At 48.4% G+C, this 21,982-nt stretch overlaps 2 protein-coding genes and 1 long non-coding RNA gene across 10 annotated transcripts in view; 2 read left to right on the top strand and 1 right to left on the bottom strand.

The window, feature by feature from the left end:
* ALDH16A1 (aldehyde dehydrogenase 16 family member A1) overlaps positions 1 to 8,652 on the bottom strand; it is a 41,692-nt gene extending 33,040 nt beyond the window's left edge. For both annotated transcript variants that reach the window (XR_014557264.1, XM_083707857.1), the window contains exons 1-3: positions 7,361 to 8,652; positions 4,357 to 4,742; positions 1,445 to 1,547 (exon numbers count right to left, since the gene is read on the bottom strand). Coding sequence is in view for 1 of the 2 variants with exons in the window: in XM_083707857.1 (XP_083563983.1) it covers positions 1,445 to 1,547; positions 4,357 to 4,742; positions 7,361 to 8,168 (1,297 nt within the window). In the remaining variant the exon portion in view is untranslated. The remainder of the gene's footprint in view (positions 1 to 1,444; positions 1,548 to 4,356; positions 4,743 to 7,360) is intronic.
* On the top strand, positions 1,554 to 4,230 carry LOC310829496. Its single transcript, XR_014557291.1, has 2 exons — positions 1,554 to 3,231; positions 3,945 to 4,230. It is a non-coding gene; the product is annotated as an uncharacterized lncRNA (long non-coding RNA).
* A 341-nt stretch (positions 8,653 to 8,993) lies between the features above and the next one.
* PIH1D1 (PIH1 domain containing 1) lies at positions 8,994 to 21,389 on the top strand. 7 transcript variants are annotated; one of them, XM_083707978.1, is made up of 12 exons: positions 8,994 to 9,142; positions 10,598 to 10,750; positions 11,820 to 11,924; positions 12,712 to 12,778; positions 14,111 to 14,296; positions 15,331 to 15,392; positions 16,200 to 16,284; positions 16,504 to 16,600; positions 17,358 to 17,408; positions 18,058 to 18,148; positions 18,265 to 18,408; positions 19,554 to 21,389. In XM_083707978.1, the coding sequence occupies exons 3-12, from the start codon at positions 11,838 to 11,840 to the stop codon at positions 19,599 to 19,601; spliced, it is 918 nt and encodes a 305-aa protein (XP_083564104.1). In that variant the 5' UTR covers positions 8,994 to 9,142; positions 10,598 to 10,750; positions 11,820 to 11,837; the 3' UTR covers positions 19,602 to 21,389. The 7 variants fall into 7 exon arrangements, with proteins under 7 accessions (XP_083564104.1, XP_083564105.1, XP_083564103.1 ...); XM_083707979.1 differs by lacking the exon at positions 8,994 to 9,142 and adding an exon at positions 9,472 to 9,726; XM_083707977.1 differs by lacking the exon at positions 8,994 to 9,142 and having other exon boundaries at positions 10,577 to 10,750.
* Positions 21,390 to 21,982: the final 593 nt, after the last annotated feature.

Genomic DNA, 21,982 nt, shown 5'->3' with positions numbered 1-21,982 from the left:
ACTCCCAGGGCTGGTTTTATAGCAAATCGTAAACTCTGCAAAGGCGTCAGCACAATGTGGAAGGAAGGATGCAGAAGCCTTTTCAGGGATGGGGAATCTGCAGCCCCTCCAGATGTTGTTGGAATGCAATTCCCAGTATCCTTGATCAGGCTGGCTGGGGCTGATGGAAGATGGAGCCCAACAACTTCTGGAGGGCTGCAGCTCAGCCCTGTTTTAAGCTAAGAAGAATCTGGTAGTTGAAGACGACGATAAAGACAAAGGAGAGAGAGAGAAAAGAGGGTTCTAGTCCTCACTATTTTGGTCAAAGCAGTAACAACCTCTCCAATTTGGAAACAAGAAGGGCAGTGGAGGTGCCACTAGGCCCCTGGAAAAAGACTACACCTGGGTAATATCAATACTCAGAAACAGCCTTTCAGCCTCAACTTACCTTGGTTAATAGCTCTGCAATGTGTTCCTCGCCCATCCTAACCTTCCCTGCCCAATCCATGCCAATGCAGCTCTCAGAACCAAGATATGCAAATAGAAAACAGCTTGGATCTAACCATTACTACCATCAGAAGATTGGGGTATAGGAGGTTCCTTTGCCAATTCCCCTCCCCCCCGCAACACTTTCCGCCATCCAAAAACCTGCTCCAGAGGGTTGTTGGGGTGGGGTGAGGGAACCTCTGGAACAGGGTAGGAGGTGGTGCTGGGGACTGAAGGGGGAGCTTCCCCGCCTCTTTCTACCAGGAAGATTCCCATTGCTAGATCAAAAGTCTTGTATGGATGGAGGACAACATCTAGATCCAAGCCACTGCTTGCACAGATAGCTTTTTCATCTCTGAACATCACAGGAACTGAGCTTTAAAATTTACACAAAGAATAACAAACAGCCCCATCAGACACCCCTGCAGCTTTTTGGAACTCTATGTTAAAAAAAAAAAAGCAGTGTCAGATTCTGTCTCTTAAAAAAAACATGAATATTAATCTGTTTGACAATTTGACTATTTGACAGCATCTGAAACAGGAATGGACAGAAGGCAGTTTGGGATCCACTGGGAGACCCCTGGATGATCTGTAAGAGACCTTTTGGATATTGTGGTATTATTGTAATGCACTCTACATGAGGCGGCTCTTGAAGACGACTCAGGAAAAGCCATTTGTCCGAGTTGCAGTGGACAGGTTACTGGCTGGAGTTCCATCGAGATCTCATGTAACCCCTGTTTTAAAACAGCTGCCTTGGCTGCCATTTTCTGAGTTAAATTCAAAATGCTCACATTAGTGTTTAAAGCCCTAAGCAACTCAGGCCCCACAAAGACTGCCTCTTTCCCTACAGAGACCCCATGGGTGTAAAAATCAGTGGAGGAAGCTCTTTTGGTTGTCCGCAGAAGCTTGGGGAGCGGGCAGGAGAGGGCATTCTCTGTGGCAACCCCTAAGCTGTGGAGCTCATCTCATCTGCCTCTACCTGTGGTAGGATTCTTGGTGGTGCAGGTCTCCCTTCCGTCCGGCTTCAGCCATTCTCCACCTATGAAATGCCCGAAACTACGGCCGTGGGATTCCAGCCAGGTCTAAAAAGTAAGGGGAGGGGGGAGAGAAAACAAAAAATTAAAGGGACACCCAGGTTTGTGTACTCCATCTTTCTTCTTTTCAAACAGACCTTAAGAACTTGAATGTATCACCAAAAGTGTGCTGGGCTTTTAAAACTGCTGCCGTATTTAGTATTGCAATTGGATGCTTCTGCGTGTCTTTAAGAAATTAGTTTAACTGTGCCTGTAAGGCTGCATAAGCCCTTCTTAAAAAAGCAAATAGAAGATATATCCCCCCCCCCATTCTTCCCCACATACAAAGCAATGCCGCCTTCAATATATGGCCACAGACTCTGCAAGTGTCCCTATTTTCCAGGGACGTCCCTGATTTAGAGAATCCATCCCGGTTTCTGATTTGATCCCAGAATGTCCCACTTTTCTTTAGGATGTCCCTATTTTCATTGGAGAAATGTTGGAGGGTATGGAACTATTCAAACCCCGAGCCACCTGAAGGCAACCCTGTATAGGGAAGTTTTGTTAATGTTTAATTATGCTTTTATATGTCAGAAGCTGTCCAGAGTGGCTGGGGGTCCCCAGTAACATGTGTGGGTATAAATGGTAAAATTATCATTGTGGAACGGGATGTCCCTGTTTTCATTGGAGAAATGATGGAGGTCATGTGCCGACTGCAATTCACAGGAAGTATTCATCCACCCCACCCCACAACTGAAAGTACTGCAATATGCAAATCTATACAGACCCAAGCTATTAATTAATGGATCCAATCAGCTAAAGCTTAAACGATTAATCAACCAACAGCACAATCCTGTGCAAGCTCATTTGGAACTAAACCAGATCAAAGGAGCTTATTTTTAGGTCGAGTGAGCAAAGGACAGCAGTGATGGAACTCCTTAATCAAGCGAAGAAGAGGCCATAGCTCAGTGGTAGAGCATCTGCTTTGCATGCAGAAGGCCCCAGGTTCGATCCCCGATATCTCTGGTCAGAAAAGAGCCTTGCCTGAAACCACTGCTAGTAGACAAGGCTAAGCTTGATCAGCCAAGGGTCTGAATCAGTGGAAGGTGACCAACAGTGATGCTAGAACCTGGCAGGAGATGGACAGCCAACCACATGCTTTGGTTCAAACCCTGGTTGAGAGCCAGTGATGGGGAAAGACCACTGACACCCCCCCCCCAGGGGCTGCCAGACAGAGCAGACAATACTGGGCCAGGTGTAGGGACGGGAGGATGAATTTGTTCAGTCTACACTTCAAGCCTAATTTGCTAAACCTGAACTTAGGCTAGGTACACAACATACATTTAAAGCACCGACACACACACACACACACACACACACACACACACACACACACAGAATCCTGGGAGTTGTAGTGTATCCCTCAATGTGCCACAATTCCCAGCATCCTTAAACTACAGGATTATTGGGTGTGTACGCTTTAAATGTGCTGTGTGTATACAGCCATTTATTTGGATGGAAACACAGCTATCGATAGGATTAAATCTATGATGCAGTTTTGGTTCAGAAAATGTGCAAAAAAAAAAGAGGCATATTTTCTGGAAAGGAATACACAGAAAAATGTGTATTTTTTGGGAATGCATGTTTTTAAAATGTGGGTTTTGGGTGCGCTTCTTTTTATAAAAAACGATCCACAAAAACCGGGAAGACGACTGAGCACACGGAAAACTGAGCACAGAAGACAGATGGGCTGGTGGATAAACAGCCTGGTATTGAGGCATCCTGCAAGGGCCCTGAGACTTGTGCCATCACTGGGTCGGCCAAAGGCTTCCAGCCGACTGCGTCCCAGACCAGCCTCTGGATTTGATGAGGCAGGAGGGAGTTGCAATGTGCGCTGCTTAGAGACCACAGGAGGAGACATAAGTCCAGGGGTGTTAACCTGAATGCTCAACTTTCCATTTACCTACTCAAGGGTCTACAGTCTGTTCCAGCTATAGGTGGGTGAATGCATGCATGCTCTCCCTCTCTCTCACTCGCCCTTCCTATTGTGGGCTGTTGTCTGGTCATTATGTGCTTGCTGTATTTTGACAGATCCACCTGCCTCTGCACTCCAGAGACAGAGACTCAACCACATTGGCAAGGTCACTTCAAAAAGAACACGTCTAGAGAAAGAAATGATTACATGATTACAATGATTACATGGGTCTCTGCTTTCTTTTTTGTTCACAGCCTCTACTTATATTTTGTTTAAACGATCAAGGGTTCTAAGGCTACAGCCATTCATGGAACTGCCAAACACAACAGAGGCTGGCCCTTTAAGGCCAGTGCGGCACTGCCCCACCAACCTCTCTGCCCTCTGCCAATCCCCACCTGCCTGCCTTCTTACTGACAACAACCAGTCCAGAGGATGGCCTCCTCCTCCTTAGTCTCAGTGTTGGCCCTTATAGAACTCAGCAGGAAGAGGAGGGCAAAAGCAGAATCAGCTGGCCTGCCATTGTCTCTGGCGCCACCTACTGACGGACTCCCTGCCTTCCGCCCTACCGACACAATGGGCACCAACCACTGATGACTTATAACCCTGAGATCACTGGTTAAGAGGCTTTTAGAATGTTTCCAGATTTTTCCCAAAAGCTGTTTTCAGGTTTTATTTTAAAAGGTTTTATTGCTGCTGTGCCTGCTGCTTGGGGCTCCTTCGGGAGGAAGGGCAGGATATCTCTCAAATAAATAATAGCAATAAGATCAGAGAGGCCCTTTGGTGCACTTTGGTGATTCTAAGGAACTGGAAAAAATTGACTTAGGGTGGGGACTGGGGATCTGGACTCCTAGGTTCTCCGAAAAAGGAGCAGAGGTCCTGTCAGGCTGCTACAGCGCAGGCAACCTTTAAGAGGAGGGGCTCTTGAACGCTGGTGTCTTTCCGAGGTCCTCCTTCAGGGTCCTTGCAGAGCTCCCTGGTCCAGCTCTCCTCCTTGACTTGCTGAGGCCCATCTGCCTCCTTGCCGTCTCCCGCCGCCTCTCGCTCCTTCTGGCTCTTGGCCCACATCTGCCGGATGCAGTCCATCTCGGCTGTCCACAGCCTCCGGTCCTTCTCCCGCTGGGCTTTCTCCTCCTCCCACAAGCCCTGGAACAGCTTCTCCCTCTCCCGGAAGTGTGCCCGGATGTCCCGCACGAGATCATCAAACTTGTCTTCCCGGGGCCTCTTCCTCCTGTTGCGGAGCTGAGCCAGCTTCTCCCGGGTGCTCAGCAGGGTCCGTGGCCTGGAGAAAACTGCAGGGGGAAGGAGTTATTTAATTTTTGCAACATGCTTTATGTGGGACTGCCCTGGTACCTGCTCTAGAAGCTGCAGTTAGTGCAAGGACTGCTCACAGCAGCAAGCTACCAGAAACAAGTTCCTTATCTGCAGAGGATCGCTGTTGCCAATTTGCCAATGGGCCAACTCTGAGGTTGTGGTGCTGAAAGCCCTAAGGAGACAAGCAGACAGCTATCTCGCAGCTGGATAGCTCAGTTGGTTAGAACACATTGCTCACAATGCCAAGGTTGTAGGTTTGATTCCCCATAAGGGGCAGTTGCATATTGCTGCATTCCAGGAGATTGGACTAAATGGTCCTCAGATTCCCTTCCAACTCTATGATCTCTATATGCGATATCACATACCCAACCCAGCCCAATGCCACCATTGGGGGAATAAAGCATCACAGATTCTATATGAAATAGCACCACCATCAGGTCAGCTGACAAAACTACACATAAACCAGGATAAAATCCAACCCATCTCTAAGAGGCAAACTAAGGCCTGGGCGCCGGATACGGCCCAATCGCCTTCCAAATCTGGCCTGCAGACAGTTTGGGAATCAGCGTCTTTTTACATGAGTAGAATGTGTCTGTTTATTTAAAATGCATCTCTGGGTTATTTGTGGGGCATAGGAATTTTGGTGTTTTCCCCCCTTCCAAAATATAGTCCGGCCCCCCACAAGGTCTGAGGGACAGTGGACCGGCCCCCTGCTGAAAAAGTTTGCTGACCCCTGGCTAAGAGCCTCAGTGCGGTACAGGCAACTGCCGATCACTTCGACTTGCCCGTTTACCTCTGGCAATTAAATAATAATAATTGTGTAAAGTTGAGGAGGGTTGGTTCTTTTTCTCTTCCTCTATTCTCCAGACCAACAGCTTGCCCACATGGGTTACATGGATTAAGTAACCTGCAAGGCTGCTTTTATGAAGCGTAGCTGTGAATTGTAGATTCCTTACATTCTCCCAGAAAATATTTAAGAATTGGAAAGCAGTCCAATCACACCCCAAGTGGCATTATATTGATTTTTTTAAAAAGAGAAAGATGCAAGATGGAAAATAGTGGGGCAAGAATGGCCTCATAAAGACGCAGTTGGTTCATTCAACCTAAGACGCCCCTCACCTCTTTGCTTCTGAGACAAGCTTTGTACATAAGCCCACCAAGGTTATTAGCCTGCAAAAAAACAAATGTACTAGCCTTGAGGGTAGGGAGGGAGATACAGAGAACCCCACCCTCCTCTTCCGGAAGCAGACTGCATTTCTATGAAGGGGCTTCCCTCATCTGGAAGCTTGTCTTGTTCCTGCACTGGGCACAGAGGATGGATGAGGTTCCATCACTTCTTCACCAACCCACTCACTTGCCTGCCTTCCCGTCCTTGTTGCCCAAGGCGAATGGGTAACGCCTTAAAATTCAAGGTTCTATTTTGCATTCCAATGATATTCCACTTACTCTGATCATCCAGATATAATACAGTAGCAAAAACAGACCATGGAATAACAAACTGATACCACGAACAGGATGCAGAATTGTGGGTTTTTTAAAAAGAGTGATTTCAGGATATTGGCTGGGATATTAATAGGTTGGTATTTTTTTACGTTTCCTGGTTTTTAGCCTGGATTGGCTCCAACACACATAGATATTTTAGGAAAGCTTTCAGGATTTTAAGTTCAGCATCCATTTGGCCATCAGAGCTCAATAGCCAGCACATGTCTATGTTCCTATTATGAGAAAAAAGACTAGGCAGAGACCAGTTTGAAGGAAAAGGTTATGGGCCAAGATTCCTGGGGGCACAGATTTCTCTGATCCACTAGATGCGTCTAGCTCAATACTGTCCACACTGACTGACAGTAGCTCTCCAGGTTATCAGGCAGAAGTCCTTCCGGCATTACCTGCAGATGCCGGGGACCAAACCTGGGACCTTCTGCTATGCAGAGCAGATGAATGACCACTTAAGCAACTCAGTGCCCACGGAAAGGAGGGAGTTTGAAAGCCAGACAGGAATCTTGGGCATTCTGGAAGGCGGTGATACCTAGCAGTTGTCAGCAGGAAGGTGAAGGAAGGACTGCTTAGGAGAATTGGGAGAGGGATGTAGTGCTTTTGGAAAGAGCTACCCCAGAATCCTGAGCCTCAAGAAAGGTAGAGTTGGTCAATAGTGTCAAGCCAGATAATCAGGAAGGTGGGTGGGTGATGGGTGGGAAGGAAGCTGCCAAGATTTCCTGGGTTCTCCAGTAGGAAGTGGGTTTAGAAGGGATGCCACGTTGGGAAGGTGGGTGCAGGGAAAGGGAGCGCGGTCAGGTCATCAGGGTTTCCCGGGCCAGGTAGAAAGAAGCCATTTATTGGGGAAACCTTGGGAGTGGAAATGTGGGGAAGCTATGAGACAGGATTCCTGGCTTCAGCGTCATTAGGAACAGAGTGCAAGGCAATTCTGACAACCTGGGCATCAGGGCTGCAGCACTAGCGGAGGAGGGCTGGATAGTAAAGAGCTGAGGACCAGGACTCCTGGGTTCTCCGGAGAGGAGCCTCGGGATATAAATATAAATAAAATCATGTGTCACATATATTCCTCCCATCCAAAAACTCCGCCTCTCGCTCCACTCACCTCTCCGGTTCAGCCCTGGTCTCCAAGGAGCCTCCAAGTGCGCCCGGCTTTCCCGGCGAAGGAGAGGCTGGTCCGCCCCTCCGGGGGTCTCCACATGGGCGTCCTCCTGGCCGTAGAGGTAGGCTCCCCCTCCGCCCCGGAGGCCGCTCTCTTCTCTCCCGGGACTTTTCTCCTCCTTGACGATCCCGCCTGCCACGTGGTGGTGGAGGGCCGGGTCCTCGGAGTGGAGCAAGCCCCCGACCCCTGCCTGGGAAGAGGACGACGACGAGGCGGCGGCTGCTACCGCGGAGGAGGAAGGCTCGCCCTGCGGATCCCCGTCGCTGCCGTCGGTCACGGACACCTGGGTCCACGCGTACTCGTCTTCGTGGAGCTCGGGGTCGAGCTCGGGGTCGCTCTCCTCCTTGATCACCACCTGGCACCAGGGCGCCGCGCCTCCGCCCCCTCCGTTGCCGCCGCTCCCGCCGCTGCCCAGGATGGCGTCGAGTTCGTGGAAGAAGCGGCACCTCTGGCGGGCGATGCCGTCCTGCAGCTTGGCTTGCTTGTAACTCTTCTTCAGGTCTTTGCCTTTGGTCCGGCACTGGTCCTCGTCGCGGAAATAGCCTTTCTCCGCCATCCGCTCCGAGATCCACTGGTAGACGTCGGCATTCCGGTGGCAGCGGTTCAGCTGCGTCTGGATCCCTTCCTCCCCCCACAGGGCGAGGAAATCCAGCGTCTCCCGGTGGCTCCAAGTGGCTGCCCGGGTGCGGGGCACTTTGGGGCGATCCGCGCCCTTGGGGCCCAGGAAGGAAGAAGGGGAAGGCGAGGACATGCCCGCGATGGGAAAGGACCGGGGATTATAATAATAATAATAAAAAAATAATAAAAGCAATCATATAATAAAATGGAATGGAATAGGGGGTACCCCCAGCTCGGTTTAATGAGGAGCCTAACCCCGGTGCACGCTGGGATACAGCCCCCTCCCTAACCCAGAAGACCGAGCGAGGCGGAGTAAGAGGGGCGGGTACCTCCGCGGTAGCACGTAACCCGAGGTGGGACTTACCACGGGCGCGCTGGCCAATGGGCGCGCAGTATGCATATGACCCTGATTCAAATCGGGCCGCTCGGCCACGCCTGTTGGAAAAGAACCTCTCTTTGCCCCCGCGAAGCAGAGAGCGGGGCGCTGAACCTCCCGGGGAACCCAGGAGTCCGAGCGCAGCTTCGTCTACCTCGCCTCCTTCGGGCGCTCTGCTCCTTCAACGCAGCAGATCCCTGCACGGCACGGACTGGTCCCCCCCCCCCCCAAAAAAAGGATAGCTAGTCTAGCTGCAGCCCAGCAAGAAAAACATAGTTTGGGGCTTGCAAATCCGCAGCAGAACCCCCCCCCCCCCGTTAGTTCCTGTGTTCTCTCAAGGGGCGGTGAGGATGTCCTACACGGGGTTGGGATGCAGAGGTGCATTGACATTCAGACGAGACGAGAGAAAGGAGCGAAGCGGGAGCTTTGCCAGGATTCGAGCACGGGCGAGACTTTGCTTCCCATTCTAAGGGTGTTTTGTGCGCTGCAGCAAGGATCGGCCGGACTCCTGGGTTCTACAGGGGATCCCAGCTCTCTTAGTTGGAGCTGACGTTGCAGCACGCGCCAGTTCTTCCGCGTCCCTTTTCCTAAATGCAGACTTAAATAACAGTAATAGTTGAAACGTGCCGCCGTGAAGAGGGAGACCTTTAGAGCTCGGATGGTCAACGACACCCACGAGAGAGGCAGCGAGTCCAGCCAGCAGAGACCGCTGGCTCAGCAGAGGAGCGAAGGTCAGGGCTGGGGAGCGGCGGGGAAGAGAGGGGCAAAGACCAGGGCAAAGGGCGGCGGGCTCTGGGGAAGGAAGGCAGACCCTTCCCTAGACCCTCCTGTTTGCAACCTGCTCCTGCTCCCGCCCTGCTTACTAAATAGCCTTTGCTTTTGAAGAAAAGAAATCCCGCTTGGAGCCACACTTTTCTCCTCTTCCAACATCTCCCTGAATTCCTAACCCCCACCGGATCCCTCTCCCGCGCTCTCCTCTTCGGGGACCCAGGCGTCCGGGGGGCGCCTCCCAGCCTGCTTCCCTTACCTGGGCTGCCCTAGTGCCCTCTGGGACAGGCCCATACTCCATGGAGCTGTAGATATCGGGCACTGAAGGGGCCCCGCGCCTGCTGCCGCCTCCCGCCGCCGCTGCTGAGCCAGCCATGGGCACTAATTGAGCTGCTTCCCCCTTGATAGTTGAACTAAGCACCAGCCAGGCTTAACATTCAGCCACACGCCCCCTTTAAGGCGGCACTTCCGGACTCCTGGCTTCCATAGAGACTGGGAGGTGGAGAGAAGGGACGCATTGGCAACCATAGAGATGGAGAGGGAAGAGGTATATTGCTGTCACAGAGCTAGAAAAAAAAGAGAAAAAGTCTTTATAACCTTTTAAGTATTCTTATAAACTTTCATGACTACAGACGAGGCTTCCTGGTTACTTTTTATTTTGTTTACAACAAAATGAAATGCATAACAAGGAAAACCCTCCAACACTGAGGTTGCATCTTCTTGGTTACTTTTGAAAGCTGCTTTGTTTGCTAGTTGGAATTATAAATATCAGCTACCCTTCGGAATCAACAGCGAAATCCAGGATTTTGGCGTGAATTGGATTGATTGGCCAGAGGTTATTGCCTCACCCTTCCACACCCTCCCATCCCAAGAGAAAAAAAATCAGAGCTCAGCCTTACAGAGCAATCCAAGGCTCCCTGGTAAATGTGCATGGGATTTAACCTTTATTATCTCAACACTGCAGGTTAGAGGGGAGGAGCTGAGAGACAAAGAGGAGTTATGACAAGCCCGCAATGTATTCTAAGATTCTTACATACTTAGGAACATATACCAAAGCCTGGCTATTGGTCTAGTTGAAGAATCTGGTTTATTATATAAATGGTGTTTTGTATTAAAATGCTTGCATTGCCACCCCCCCAATTATTTCACCCAACCTTTTAGAAGCCTATTTTGACATTAAACAGCATTTAAGGAAATACCCCCCCCCCAGTATTAGCATTAAAACAAAATAAATTAAACGCAACAACAAATTGCTGCTCTTCCATGACACCAAAAGCTCACTCTTGTCTAATAGCGCGCCCAGCCCCGCATTAATCCAAAGGAAAACCCCGAATCTAACCGGATGTTTGAGATGCTAGTCTAACATTTGTCTGACCTCGCGTCCTTAACTCTATGGAGTTCCTGCATCCTCAATACAGAGCGCCGAGATAGGAAGCCTATGAGAAAGAGGCAAAGAGAACTCGACTTCCGGTCCCGCTTCTCCGCAAAGCGAACCTTCTGGCACCCGCGCGTGGCGTCGCTTCCTTCGCTGCGGAGCCGACGAGAGACAGCTATATAAACTATATACCAAGGTAAACATGAACCTGGAAGCTATGATTTTTTTAAAATCGTTATTTATAGATCATGTGCATGGGAAGCGGGAAGGGGAGTGGCATTAAAGTTCAGGGAGTCGAGAGAGGCAAGTATTTCTCCCCCCCCCGCACTTTCAGTCCTTTGCTGTAACCATTAGGCACTATTTCCTCCCGTCCTTTTCTCGGTAGTCAGTACAGCTATGGTCGGAAGTCGCTGCCATAGCAACAACGGAAGTTTGATCCACTGATTGGAAAGGAAGTTCGATTTGGCAGAGGCAGGTGCGGGATCTTGATTCCTGGAAGGGGAGATCTTAAAAGGGTCCCCCCTTTTTCATTTTTGGAGGCAGCAAAGCGTGAAGCTGAGATATCACCAGCTTGTATTCAAACCCAGCTTCAGCCAAATAGCCTTGATAGCCCTACTTCACAGGGTTGTTGGAGAGTTGAGAAAACGTCATCTCCTTGCGCTGGTCTCCTTGGAGGGAGGGTGTAGCAGCAAGTCTGTGGGGGGGGGGGAGCAGTTAGTTGGGACCCTTGAGGCTTGATTTTTGGTTTAGGGTGTGTGTTAAAGTTAAATCTTAAAAGTTAAGTCTTTCAGCAGAGAAAATTTTATTGAATTAGATGCCTGCAATATGGAAATTATCAACAGGACAAAGGAAATGGTTTTTCAGTGCCCTAATGGCGGGCAAGAGATTGATATTGAGGTTTTTTTGGGGCGGGCGGGAATAAAATATATGATACCTTTCAATCAATGGACGGATGATATGATATTACTGGCAGTTTATGAACGGAACTGCTTACAGGCGCAGACTCTGTATGGATAAACATGATAACATTTGGAATGAGTCTATACAAAATATAGTAATCTGTTAGGACTAGGACAATAAAACTATACCAATTTATACAAGAATGTATGAGAATATCATATATTGCTTTTTGGGGGTATATTTTCGTTTTTATATGTATCTTTGTTGTTGTTATACCCCCTCTCACTTTTCCTTCTTTTTTCTGTATTGCTTTATTTCTTTTAACTGAAATCACCTTTATAAAATATAAATATTAACCTCTGCAGGGTCTAACTAGCACCACCATGGCATCTGTAGCTGACACATCCCTGTTATCAGCCGAGCTGCAGGAGGAGGAGGAAGAGGAGGAGTTCCGACGTCTTCTACTCCAGGTCTGCATGAAGGCCTGTGGTGGGAGTGGGGAGGAAAAATTGGGGAGCGGAGACCATGTGTAGTTGATGGACTCTCCTCTAGGCCCCATCTGCACTATGCATTTAAAGCTGTTTCATACCACATTAAATAGCCATGGTCTATTTAATTCCCAATCCTGGGAAGTATAGTCTGTTAAGGTTACTGAGAGTTGTTAGGAGACCTCTATTCCCCTCACAGAGCTACAATTCTCAGATGATTTAATAACCAGCTCTTATTCCCAGGGAACTCAGAATTGTAGCTTTGTTAAGGGAAGGGGTGTGTGTGTGTCACCAAACAACTCTCAGCATCCCTTAACAAACTACAGTTCCCAGGATTGTTTTGGGGAAGCCGTGACTATTTAAAGTGGTATAATACTGCTTCAAATTTATAATGGAGTTCAATGAAGCTGACCTGAGAAACACAAAGTGAAAAGACCTTTTGGGTTAAATGTTGATGAATGTGACATGAAGGGTTGGGATCAGGGAAGGACATGGGGCTCTTGGAATGTCTAATTCCAGATGTAAGAGGCTGCAGCCTTTCATCTCGGAAAGAAATGGGATCGGTTTAAATAATAATAATAATAATAATAATAATAATAATAATAATAATAATAATATTATTTATACCCCACCCATCTGGCTGGGTTTCCCCAGCCACTCTGGGTGGCTCCTAACAGAATATTAAAAGCACAATAAAACATCAAACATTAAAAAATTCTCTAAAGTCTGAGTTGTTTAGCTGTATCATAAATTTATCTCTGCCTCTTAGGCAACCCAGAAAATCGAGAGCTTTGTGCCCTCTCCAGCAGAATCCAAGCCTATCCGGCCACTCCCAGGTAAAGAACAAAAGGGATTGTGAAGGTTTCTAAATTAACTTTTTTTTCTAAACTGGGTGTATGCTTGGGCAGTCAAATGGCAAATGCATTTCACAGCAAACAAGGGCAAACTGATGCACGCTGGGGCAAAAAATAATAATAATCTAAATTTCACATATAAGCTCATGGGGTGACTAATCAGGATGAGATGTTTGGGTCATAGTGGGTAGCTCGATGGAGAAGCTGATCCATTGCGCAGCATCTGTGAAAAAGGCAAATGCCACACTGGGGATCAGTAGGGAAGGAATTGAAAATAAAACTGTCAATATCATAATGCCGTTATACAAATCTGTGGTGTGACCACACTTGGACTACTATGTACATATGTGCTATTTATCCACCCATCTCATCTGAAAAAGGATATTGTAGACTTGGGAAAAGTTCAGAAAAGGCCATCAAAATTATCAAAGGGGTAGACCAACTCCCCTTTAAGGAAAGGGTGCAACATTTGGGGCTTTCTAGTTTAGAGAGAAAGGGTGAGTAAGCAGGGAGATGGTAGAGATGTATAAAATTATATATAGAGTAGAGAAGCTTTTCTCCCTGTCTCATACAACCAGAAAAGCAGAGATATTGGGATTACAGGGGAGTGGGGTGGATATTAGAGGTGCAATGGGGAGACAAGGTGAAAGTGGTCCGTGGCAAGCAAAAGCAGATTCCCTAGTTCCTTAGTTATTGTTGTTTAGTCGTTTAGTCGTGTCCGACTCTTTGTGACCCCATGGACCAGAGCACGCCAGGCACTCCTGTCTTCCACTGCCTCCCACAGTTTGGTCAAACTCATGCTGGTAGCTTCGAGAAAAACTGTCCAACCATCTTGTCCTCTGTCGTCCCCTTCTCCTTGCGCCCTCCATCTTTCCCAACATCAGGGTCTTTTCCAGGGAGCCTTCTCTTCTCATCAGGTGACCAAAATCTTGGAGCCTCAGCTTCAGGATCTGTCCTTCCAGTGAGTACTCAGGGCTGATTTCCTTCAGAATGGAGAGGTTTGATCTTCTTGCAGTCCATGGGACTCTCAAGAGTCTCCTCCAGCACCATAATTCAAAAGCATCAATTCTTCAGCGATCAGCCTTCTTTATGGTCCAGCTCTCACTTCCATACATCACTACTGGGAAAACCATAGCTTTAACTATACGGACCTTTGTTGGCAAGGTGATGTCTCTGCTTTTTAAGATGCTTTCTAGGTTTGTCATTGCTTTTCTCCCAAGAAGCCAGCATCTTTTAATTTCGTGGCTGCTTTTAATTTCGTAGTTGTTTAGAGAAACCTGCAAAACTATGACTTGCTTCTCTCATCCTCCCCAGGATTCTGCCTTAAAACCCGCACAAGTTCCGGCGAGAAGGTCTTTGTGAACGTCTGCCGGTCTCCCCACATCCCCCCACCTCCTGACCTGACCAACGAAGAGCTTGCCTGCCTTATTGAGTCGGAGAACGTCTCCACCTTCAGGATCCCCATGAGCTTGGGAGAGCCCCACGTGGAAGTGGACAAGAGTGAGCATCCGCCTCATTGATACTGAGAGGATGGGCTAGCCGTGAAATGAGTTGCTAAATCTTAAGGAAAACCAAGGCTGGAGCACCTGCTTCTACAGAGCCAGCCAGGTCTTGGTGGACTTTTTGGTCCCTCTGCCTAAGAGAGCTGTCTGAGTAGCACAAGGAGTAAGGAACCTGGTCACCTAAATCCCTGCCTCAATCCCTCTCATCATCTGAAGGACACTCCTACAGCTACAGTGGACTCTCGGGTTGTGAACGTGAGCCGTGCGGGAGGCACGTTCGCAACCCACAGCGCCGCGTCTGCGCACGCACAGGTTGCGATTCAGCGCTTCTGCGCATGTGCAAAGCATGGTTTAGTGTCTCTGCGCATGCGCAAGTGCCAAAACCTGGAATTAACCCGTTCTGGTGATTCTGGGTTTGGCATGGTGTGCAACCAGAAAATGCACAACCTGAAGTGTCTGCATGACTGTACTACTACTATTTATTTATTTATCATTTATATACTGCCCTATACCCACAGATCTCAGGACAGTTTATAGGATAAAAACACAGGCTACATAATCAAAATAAAAACAAACACCTGAGTAACCCCCCCTCCCCCCCCTATTTTAAAAGGGCATCGGATGACAATTGACCAACGGCCTGGTTAAAGAAGAACGTTTTTGCCTAGGAATCGCTTGGCATCCAAAACACACTTGCTCACTTTTTATTTTCACACGGATGATCCATTTTTTGCGTAGCTCACAGAAACAGAAACCTGCAGACGAATGCAGCTTTGTGGAGGGGGAAAGTTCAAATGTTTTTAAGAAAGCATTGATTTGTACCCATCCTGGCTGAAGAGAGAGAAACACACCTGATCTTTTTGTTTTTCCTCATGGGGATGTCTCTGCATAAGAGCGTCTCCCAAGTGAGGTGGTGCAGTGTGGACTCAGCCCTTGAAGGGCAACTGTGAAACCAAGGCTCCTTCTGCCTTGTAGGTTTTAGGAATAGCCCCCTCTTCTGTCAAAGCGGCCTGACCCTTTCTTCTTTCCCAGGTGGCAATGCTTGCACCGTCTATGACGTTTCCATCAGCACCACCTTTTACAACAAGATGGAGGTGAGTTGCCTTTTTGAAAGGGAGCCTTTGCGTCCCAAACGGCTTCTCCTGTTCCGCTCAGGGGCAGAATTCCTGCTGTGTCCATGGCAGGCAGGAACCTCTCTTTCCCAAAACCACCTGGGTGTTGTTTGCTGTGCCAGAGTAGGGGGATGATGTTGGGAGACAGGGGCATAAGGTTACCAGATGTCCCCATTTCCTGGGGACAGTCCCTGGATTTATAAATCAGTCCCCATACAAAATTCATTGAAGTTCCCCAGATTCATTGGAAAAAATCTGGTAACATAATAATAATAATAATAATTTATTATTTATACCCCGCCCATCTGGCTGGGCTTCCCCAGCCACTCTGGGCAGCTTCCAACAAAATATTAAAATACAGTAATGCATCAAACATTAAAAGCTTCCCCAAGTTTACTCCTGCAAGTTTACACCTGCAAGGTAGGCAGGTGAGCCTCTTTAGTGTATCTTTGGCTGCTTATGCCATGAATGGATGCATCCCTTCCTCCGCACCATCTCCTCAAATCGGTATGTGTCTGAATATCAGTTTCCAGGAATCTCAAGTGATGAGCTCTGTTATACTTGGCCCTTGCTTGAGGGCTTCCCATAGCTGTCATGAGCTGGACTAGGTGGGTCTGTGGCCCAATTCAGCTGGACTTCTTATTTTCATAATCACAAGGCCTTGGGACTTCCTACATATGCATGCAGTTGGGTGGCAGTTACTTCATTGTGGAGTAATCCATGTGCTGAGAGAAGGGAACCTAATCTTCTCCCCACTCCCATCTCTCTGTTTTCCCTCGCTGCCTCAAGAACAACGACTTCCTCAAAGAGTTCTTCATCACAATCGCCATGGAAGGATTGTCGGAGAAATACAAGATGGATGTCAACAACCAAGGTACGGGTGTTGCTGCCGGGAGGCAACAGGCCCCTCTCTTGGGGCCAATCCTGAGGTAACATTTCCCCTCCTTGTGGGGGGATATACCCTTGAAAGAAAAGCGACCTTGGTTCGGGAGACTTCTAACATCGGTTCTAGGTGCTTCCATCCCTTTGGGGCTGGCCCAGAGCCTTTTGCCCCTGCAGCCAAGCTAACAAGGCTGCTTGCACCCCTTTCCAGAATGGCGGATTCTGAAGAACAGGAAGTTTATGGGCTCCATAGCTGAGCAGACCATTCGCACCAAATCCAAGCCTTTCATCCAAGAGATGGATAGCAGGTACGTTGGCAAAATTCCACAACTTAGGGGAATGCCGCACAGAAGGTCCTCTACCGGGAGCCCTCGCACCTGGACCTCTGAGAGTGGTGGGACTACCAAGAGGGATCCCCTCTGCTCATCTTAACACCCAAGAGGGTGCTGCTAAATTGGGATGATACATGTCATTCATCTGGTGAAGTGGGCTCTAGTGCCCTGCAAAATTAGTTAAATTTTAAGGGGCCTTGAGACACTTCATTTGTCTGCAACGGACCAGAATTGGAGTAATCTTATCTCCTCCTCCTCTAAACATGAGACTCACCGGCTGCCATTGGACCATCTGGATGAATTAGGAGAGTCTTCCCCCATCTGGTGCCCTCTAGATTCTGTTAGACTACAGTTCCCATCATCCTTAACTATCGGCCATGTTGGCTGGTGCTGATGGGAGCTGGAGTCCAAGTTGAGGGTAGTGCTGTTAGGAGAGATCTTTCCAGTGGGCGGCTGCTATATGGAAAGGTTAGCATGGGAAGGGTTTGTAACACATGAGGGGCGGCAGAGGGAGAATCATGCCATTTCAACTGTTAGCATTCTACGGTATAGAAGTGTATCTTGTCAGCTGAAGCAGAAACCAATCTCTGGGGCCTGTTAAAAGTGTTTGGGACTCTGGACAGAGCAGGGAGAGCTGTTGGCCCAGACTTGAATGGGGACTTGGTACAACTGCAGTAGTCAGATCAATACTTCCTTCTTCATTTTTACAAGGCGTTTGTGTCTCTTTCTGCAGCCAAGTCAAGGAGGAAGGCAGGAACCTTTTGCAGCCATCTGCGCCACAGAGGTACGGTGTGGTTGGGATGGGAGGGACTGTACAATGAGGATGGGGGTCAGGGTAATGGAGGAATGGAATGACCCGTCATCTCAGATATGGTCTGCTATGATAGGTTGGACTGGTGCAATGCATTGCTCATGGGGCAGTCCTCTGAAGACTGGCCAGAAACTGCCACCAGTACAAGCCCAAGAAACCCCTCTAGACTGCTTGGTTGTTCCAGGCACTTAAGAGCAACCAGGAGTGATGTCTTGAGTATGCTACCTGGGTGTCAAATTGGGTCTGCAAACACACACACAGAGGATTCTGAATAGCTGCCCTTAAGCGTTGGAGTTTTCTTCCCTTGGAGACTTGGCAAAGCCCTACCCTTTCCATCTCCCAGAAGTCCAAAAAGCAAGTTTATTTAAACTGGCCGATAGTGGCCAGAATAGGACTCTGTTGTCAGCCACCCATAGTGCAGGTTGTATGTCTAATGAATTTAATAAAGTTCAGTTAGATCGGGCAGGATATTGTGTGTCAGAAGCCCACAGTTGCATTTCTGACTTGGCCCCTTAACCTGTTGCCTGTCCCTGTTTTTATGAGTTGGCAATATCTGATTCCAACTGAGTGTTTTTATCATGACACTTCTCCATTGCTGATTCTGTTGTGCTTCATTCCATAGCTCGGCCACACTTCCTGAATTCACCATAGTTGCTGAGCCATCTATCAGCCACCCTGACCATCTGGTCGCGAGAATCAGCCTCCCTAAAATGGTAATTTGGCATGCGGTTTGTAGGGGGGTGTCTTGGGTGCTCTGGTCCCCAAGCAGGGGAAATAGCAATAAAATTGTATTTTTTTAACTGTTTCTTTGTCCTCCCACCCTAATCAGACCTCCGTAAGATCTCTCGAGCTGGACCTGGGAGAGGACCGCATTGTGTTACAGGGACACCCCCAGCTGTACCATTTGGACATCTTCCTCCCCTACATCATTGTTCCCGAGGAGAGTAGGGCCCAGTTCCACAGAGGAACAAAGGTGAGTAACTAGGATGAGAGAGAGAGTGAGACTTGCAGAAATCTTCTCCCTCCTTCCGAACCACACCTGAGGTCTTTAGCTCTTAAGAAGCTTCCCCTTCCTTTGTGTGCCTTTGAAGGAAAGGTCTAAGTTGTTAGTGCCTTTGACAATGTGATGAGGTGCTACAGGCCGGTATCAGAAGACCGGCATCACCTTTGTCAGCAGTAGACTGATAACTTAAGAAAGTGGTTGCTCTAGTTTAAAGGATGCCTTGTTTTGGCTGCATCCCAGGCCTGCGTAGCCCGTTCTCTCTTAGTACATGACCCAGTAGCCTCTGAGGCTGCTTTCCAAGGACACTGGTGGTGTTAGAAGAGCACAAGAGCCCAGCCCAAGTGCATTGCAGCCTTTGCTATGGAAAAATTCCAAAAGTGGAGCTGTTTGTTCTTTTGACCACCGTGAGAACCACTTTGAATAAAGGAGGAACAACTCTTTGGAAAGGAAGAAGTGATACAGGTGTAGGTGTTTGTGATGGACACTAGAACACCATAGTCCTTGCCAAGCAATAATAATAATAATAATAATAATAATAATAATAATAATAATAATAATACACACACACGGGGAATGTGTGTCTGGAGATTTCCTAAGGTAGGCAAATTTGCATGCCCCAAACATTTCCTTTAGGGCTTCCCCAGTTGAAGGGGACGTATAACAACATACAGAGTTTCAACGCTGGCCTTTCCAGCACCCCTATGAGACTCGGGGGGCCCCCCTGTGGCCTTGAGTATGTGATCTGGCTTCCTTTCTTCAGCCACTTGCAGCTATAGTTTCCCAGCCTGATAATCCAGCCAGTGGCTTCTCCTAGATTTCCCTGGTCCTTATCAGGACGCTGTGCATTCTGCACTATTTTCAAATAATGGTTAAAAAATTCTTCATCGTCGGTCATTCCAGATTCTGTGATCTGCATAAGTCATGCCGAGCCGTGTGCCCTTAAACCACAAATGGCCAATGAGCCGGCAGCTCCTTCTTTGCTTGGCATCATGCGGTCTGACTCAATTTAGCTTCTGCACCATTTACCGTAAAAACCCCTGCGCAGCTTCACTGCAGCAGCAAGGGGGCGCTCTAGCCTCTGAAACAACCCATTTTCCTCTCTCCTCCCTTTCCAGGTCCTGACTTTAGTGATGCCCATCCAGCGCCCCTTACTGTTGCCATGAACTCAGAGGAGGAAGAACCATCCTGGAGGCGGAGGCCCTTCTTTGAGATACCAGCCCTCGGAGGAAACAGCAGGGTGAAGAAGGGAGGTGCCGGGTGAGGGCTGGACTTCCTGTCGAAGGAAGGGGGCTAGGTTTTGGTCAGGGGTGGCAACCTCCACAATGCAGACTCTGCACCTAAATACGCACACACACACAGCGGAAGAGAAAGAGAGTGTGTGTTGCACACGTTGGATGGGACCCAGGACTTGCCTCCATCTCTCCTCCTACGATTTGTCTTCTCAAACTTCCCTTCCACCCGCAACAGCTGCTGTTCTTTTTGGCTTTTTAATTACCTCCTCTTTTTTGGTCTGTACATGCGACCTGCAGTCAGTTCAGCTCCGCTCTCTGTGTGTGTTTTGAATCGGGACGGGCTCTGGGCCTCCAAACCTGCCCCCTTGACGCCGTTAGCAAAAAATGGAGGACCTGCTCGGAGTCAAAACATGCTGAGGTGAGAAAGGAAAAATGAATCCTGTGTCAGAGGGGTGGGTTATATGTACACTTCGGGCTGCAGATGGGGGACACTTTTTAATGCTTTAAAAAAACCCCACACAAAACACCTACCACATCAGGAAAGTGAGTAGGTCAATATTTTTCTTCCTGCTGTGTTACGTTTGCACATGAGAATGCTGAAGGACCACTCAGAAACAGAACCGCACCCCCCTCCCCGCCGTCCGATATGGTACAGTCCGGTCTAGCCTCTGCCACTGCATTCTCCTTGCCAGTCCTTGCCTGGCTGCAGCTGGCGATGGTTTGTTTTTTCCTCATGGCTGCTATAAGATGCGGACTTCTCTGGGTCTTTTTAATGAGGAGCCCAGGGTGCAAGTGGTTTCATCTTTACTCCCCCCCCCCTTGTTCTGAGCTGCGTGGGTTTTTGAAAGCATCCTTGGAGAGAGCAAGGCAGCCTTCTCTGGAGAGAAGGTGCGTTCAGTGATGCTCTATTGGAGGCCCAGCTTCTAACCAAGGCAAGGTACTCTAAAGTTCATAGCCTCCCAGTTAACCCAGCCGCCCTCATCGTTCTATGCATGGTTCCGCCATTTGCATGGATCCTGCAGTAGCACCCTTTATCTAATTCTGCTGCTGCTAGCGCATCCCCTGCATGCACAATGCTCAGAAGAAACGAGATGTCCCCTCTCCTCCTGAGAAGGGTGATCCACACATTTATTTTCCAGAGTCGGTACATTATGTCCAAAATTCTTTGTGCCATCTCTTCATCGTCACAACAACTCATTCTCAGGCGTCTTCTGTTCAAACCATGTTCAAGTTTCCTGGGGGGAAATGCCAAGATTTCTAGCTTTGAGTTGAAAAGAGAAGTCTGAAATAAGCCACAAGTGTGTCAGCATAGTCTCTTCTGAGAACTTTGGGCTAAATCTTCTCTTTGGTAAGAAGATGAAGGATTCCTTATGATGCTGTTTTTAATTTTTGCCCATCTCTGCAACCTCCCAACATTTTGGTGTGTGTGTTTTTTTTAAGCTTAAATCTCTGTAGGTTTTTGAAGCAAGTAAGTGTGAGCCAACGTAACACAGGTTTTTGGTACAGGTGTTGGCAGTGCTTCCTTTGCATCTTACCTGTCTGCCTTTTCAGTGGAAGGTGGGATGGTGTTGAGGCAGGGAGAGGCCCCTGCGTTCCCATACTGTGGAGACAAGGGAGGGTGATGCATCTTCTGTAGGGGGAGAGGAGCAGGGGCTGAGCTATTTGTATCCTGGATTGGTTTGCTTTGGCATCCATTAAAACATTTCATGTTTCTGGTTATTTTACGTGTGGACTAGTGTGTATGTATGTGCGTGTAATATTAATATACAGTGGACACTTGGGTTGCGAATGTGATCCGTGCGGGATGTACGTTCACAACCCGCAGCGTCCGCAACCCACAGTCTGTGCATGCATGGGTTGCGATTCGGCGCTTCTGCGCATGCACAAGCGCCAAAACCCGGAAGTAACCTGTTCCGGTACTTCCGGGTTCGGCGCTGTGCACAACCCGAAGCATCTGTAACCCAAGGTATGACTGTACTGTACTGTACTGTACTTCAAAAGTGAAAACAAAGAGAAAACATGAATAGAAAACATAAAATAGAGAGCAGATCATGTAGAAAAATAAAAGAAGCATGACACATCATGAAAGCCAAATTCTGTGATTTGGTGGGAGAAGAGAGTTTAAAATGTTCCAGGTCTTCTTTATCCCTAGAAACACCTAATATGTGAGTTACTTTCTCAGCAATGTCTAGAGTCCCCATATCTTTGCACCACAATGTGTAGGCTAACTGCTGCCGTGCCTTCCACTTCTGAGCCAAGGAAGTTTTCAGTGCCGCCAGCATCCACCGAAGAAGCTCATTAGATCAAAAAGT

Source organism: Podarcis gaigeae, assembly GCF_964106915.1.
Source record: "Podarcis gaigeae genome assembly, chromosome: 13".
Lineage (NCBI taxonomy): Eukaryota > Metazoa > Chordata > Lepidosauria > Squamata > Lacertidae > Podarcis > Podarcis gaigeae.
The sequence above is the reverse complement of the archived record's forward strand: the minus strand, read 5'-3'. Positions and strand labels throughout refer to the sequence as shown.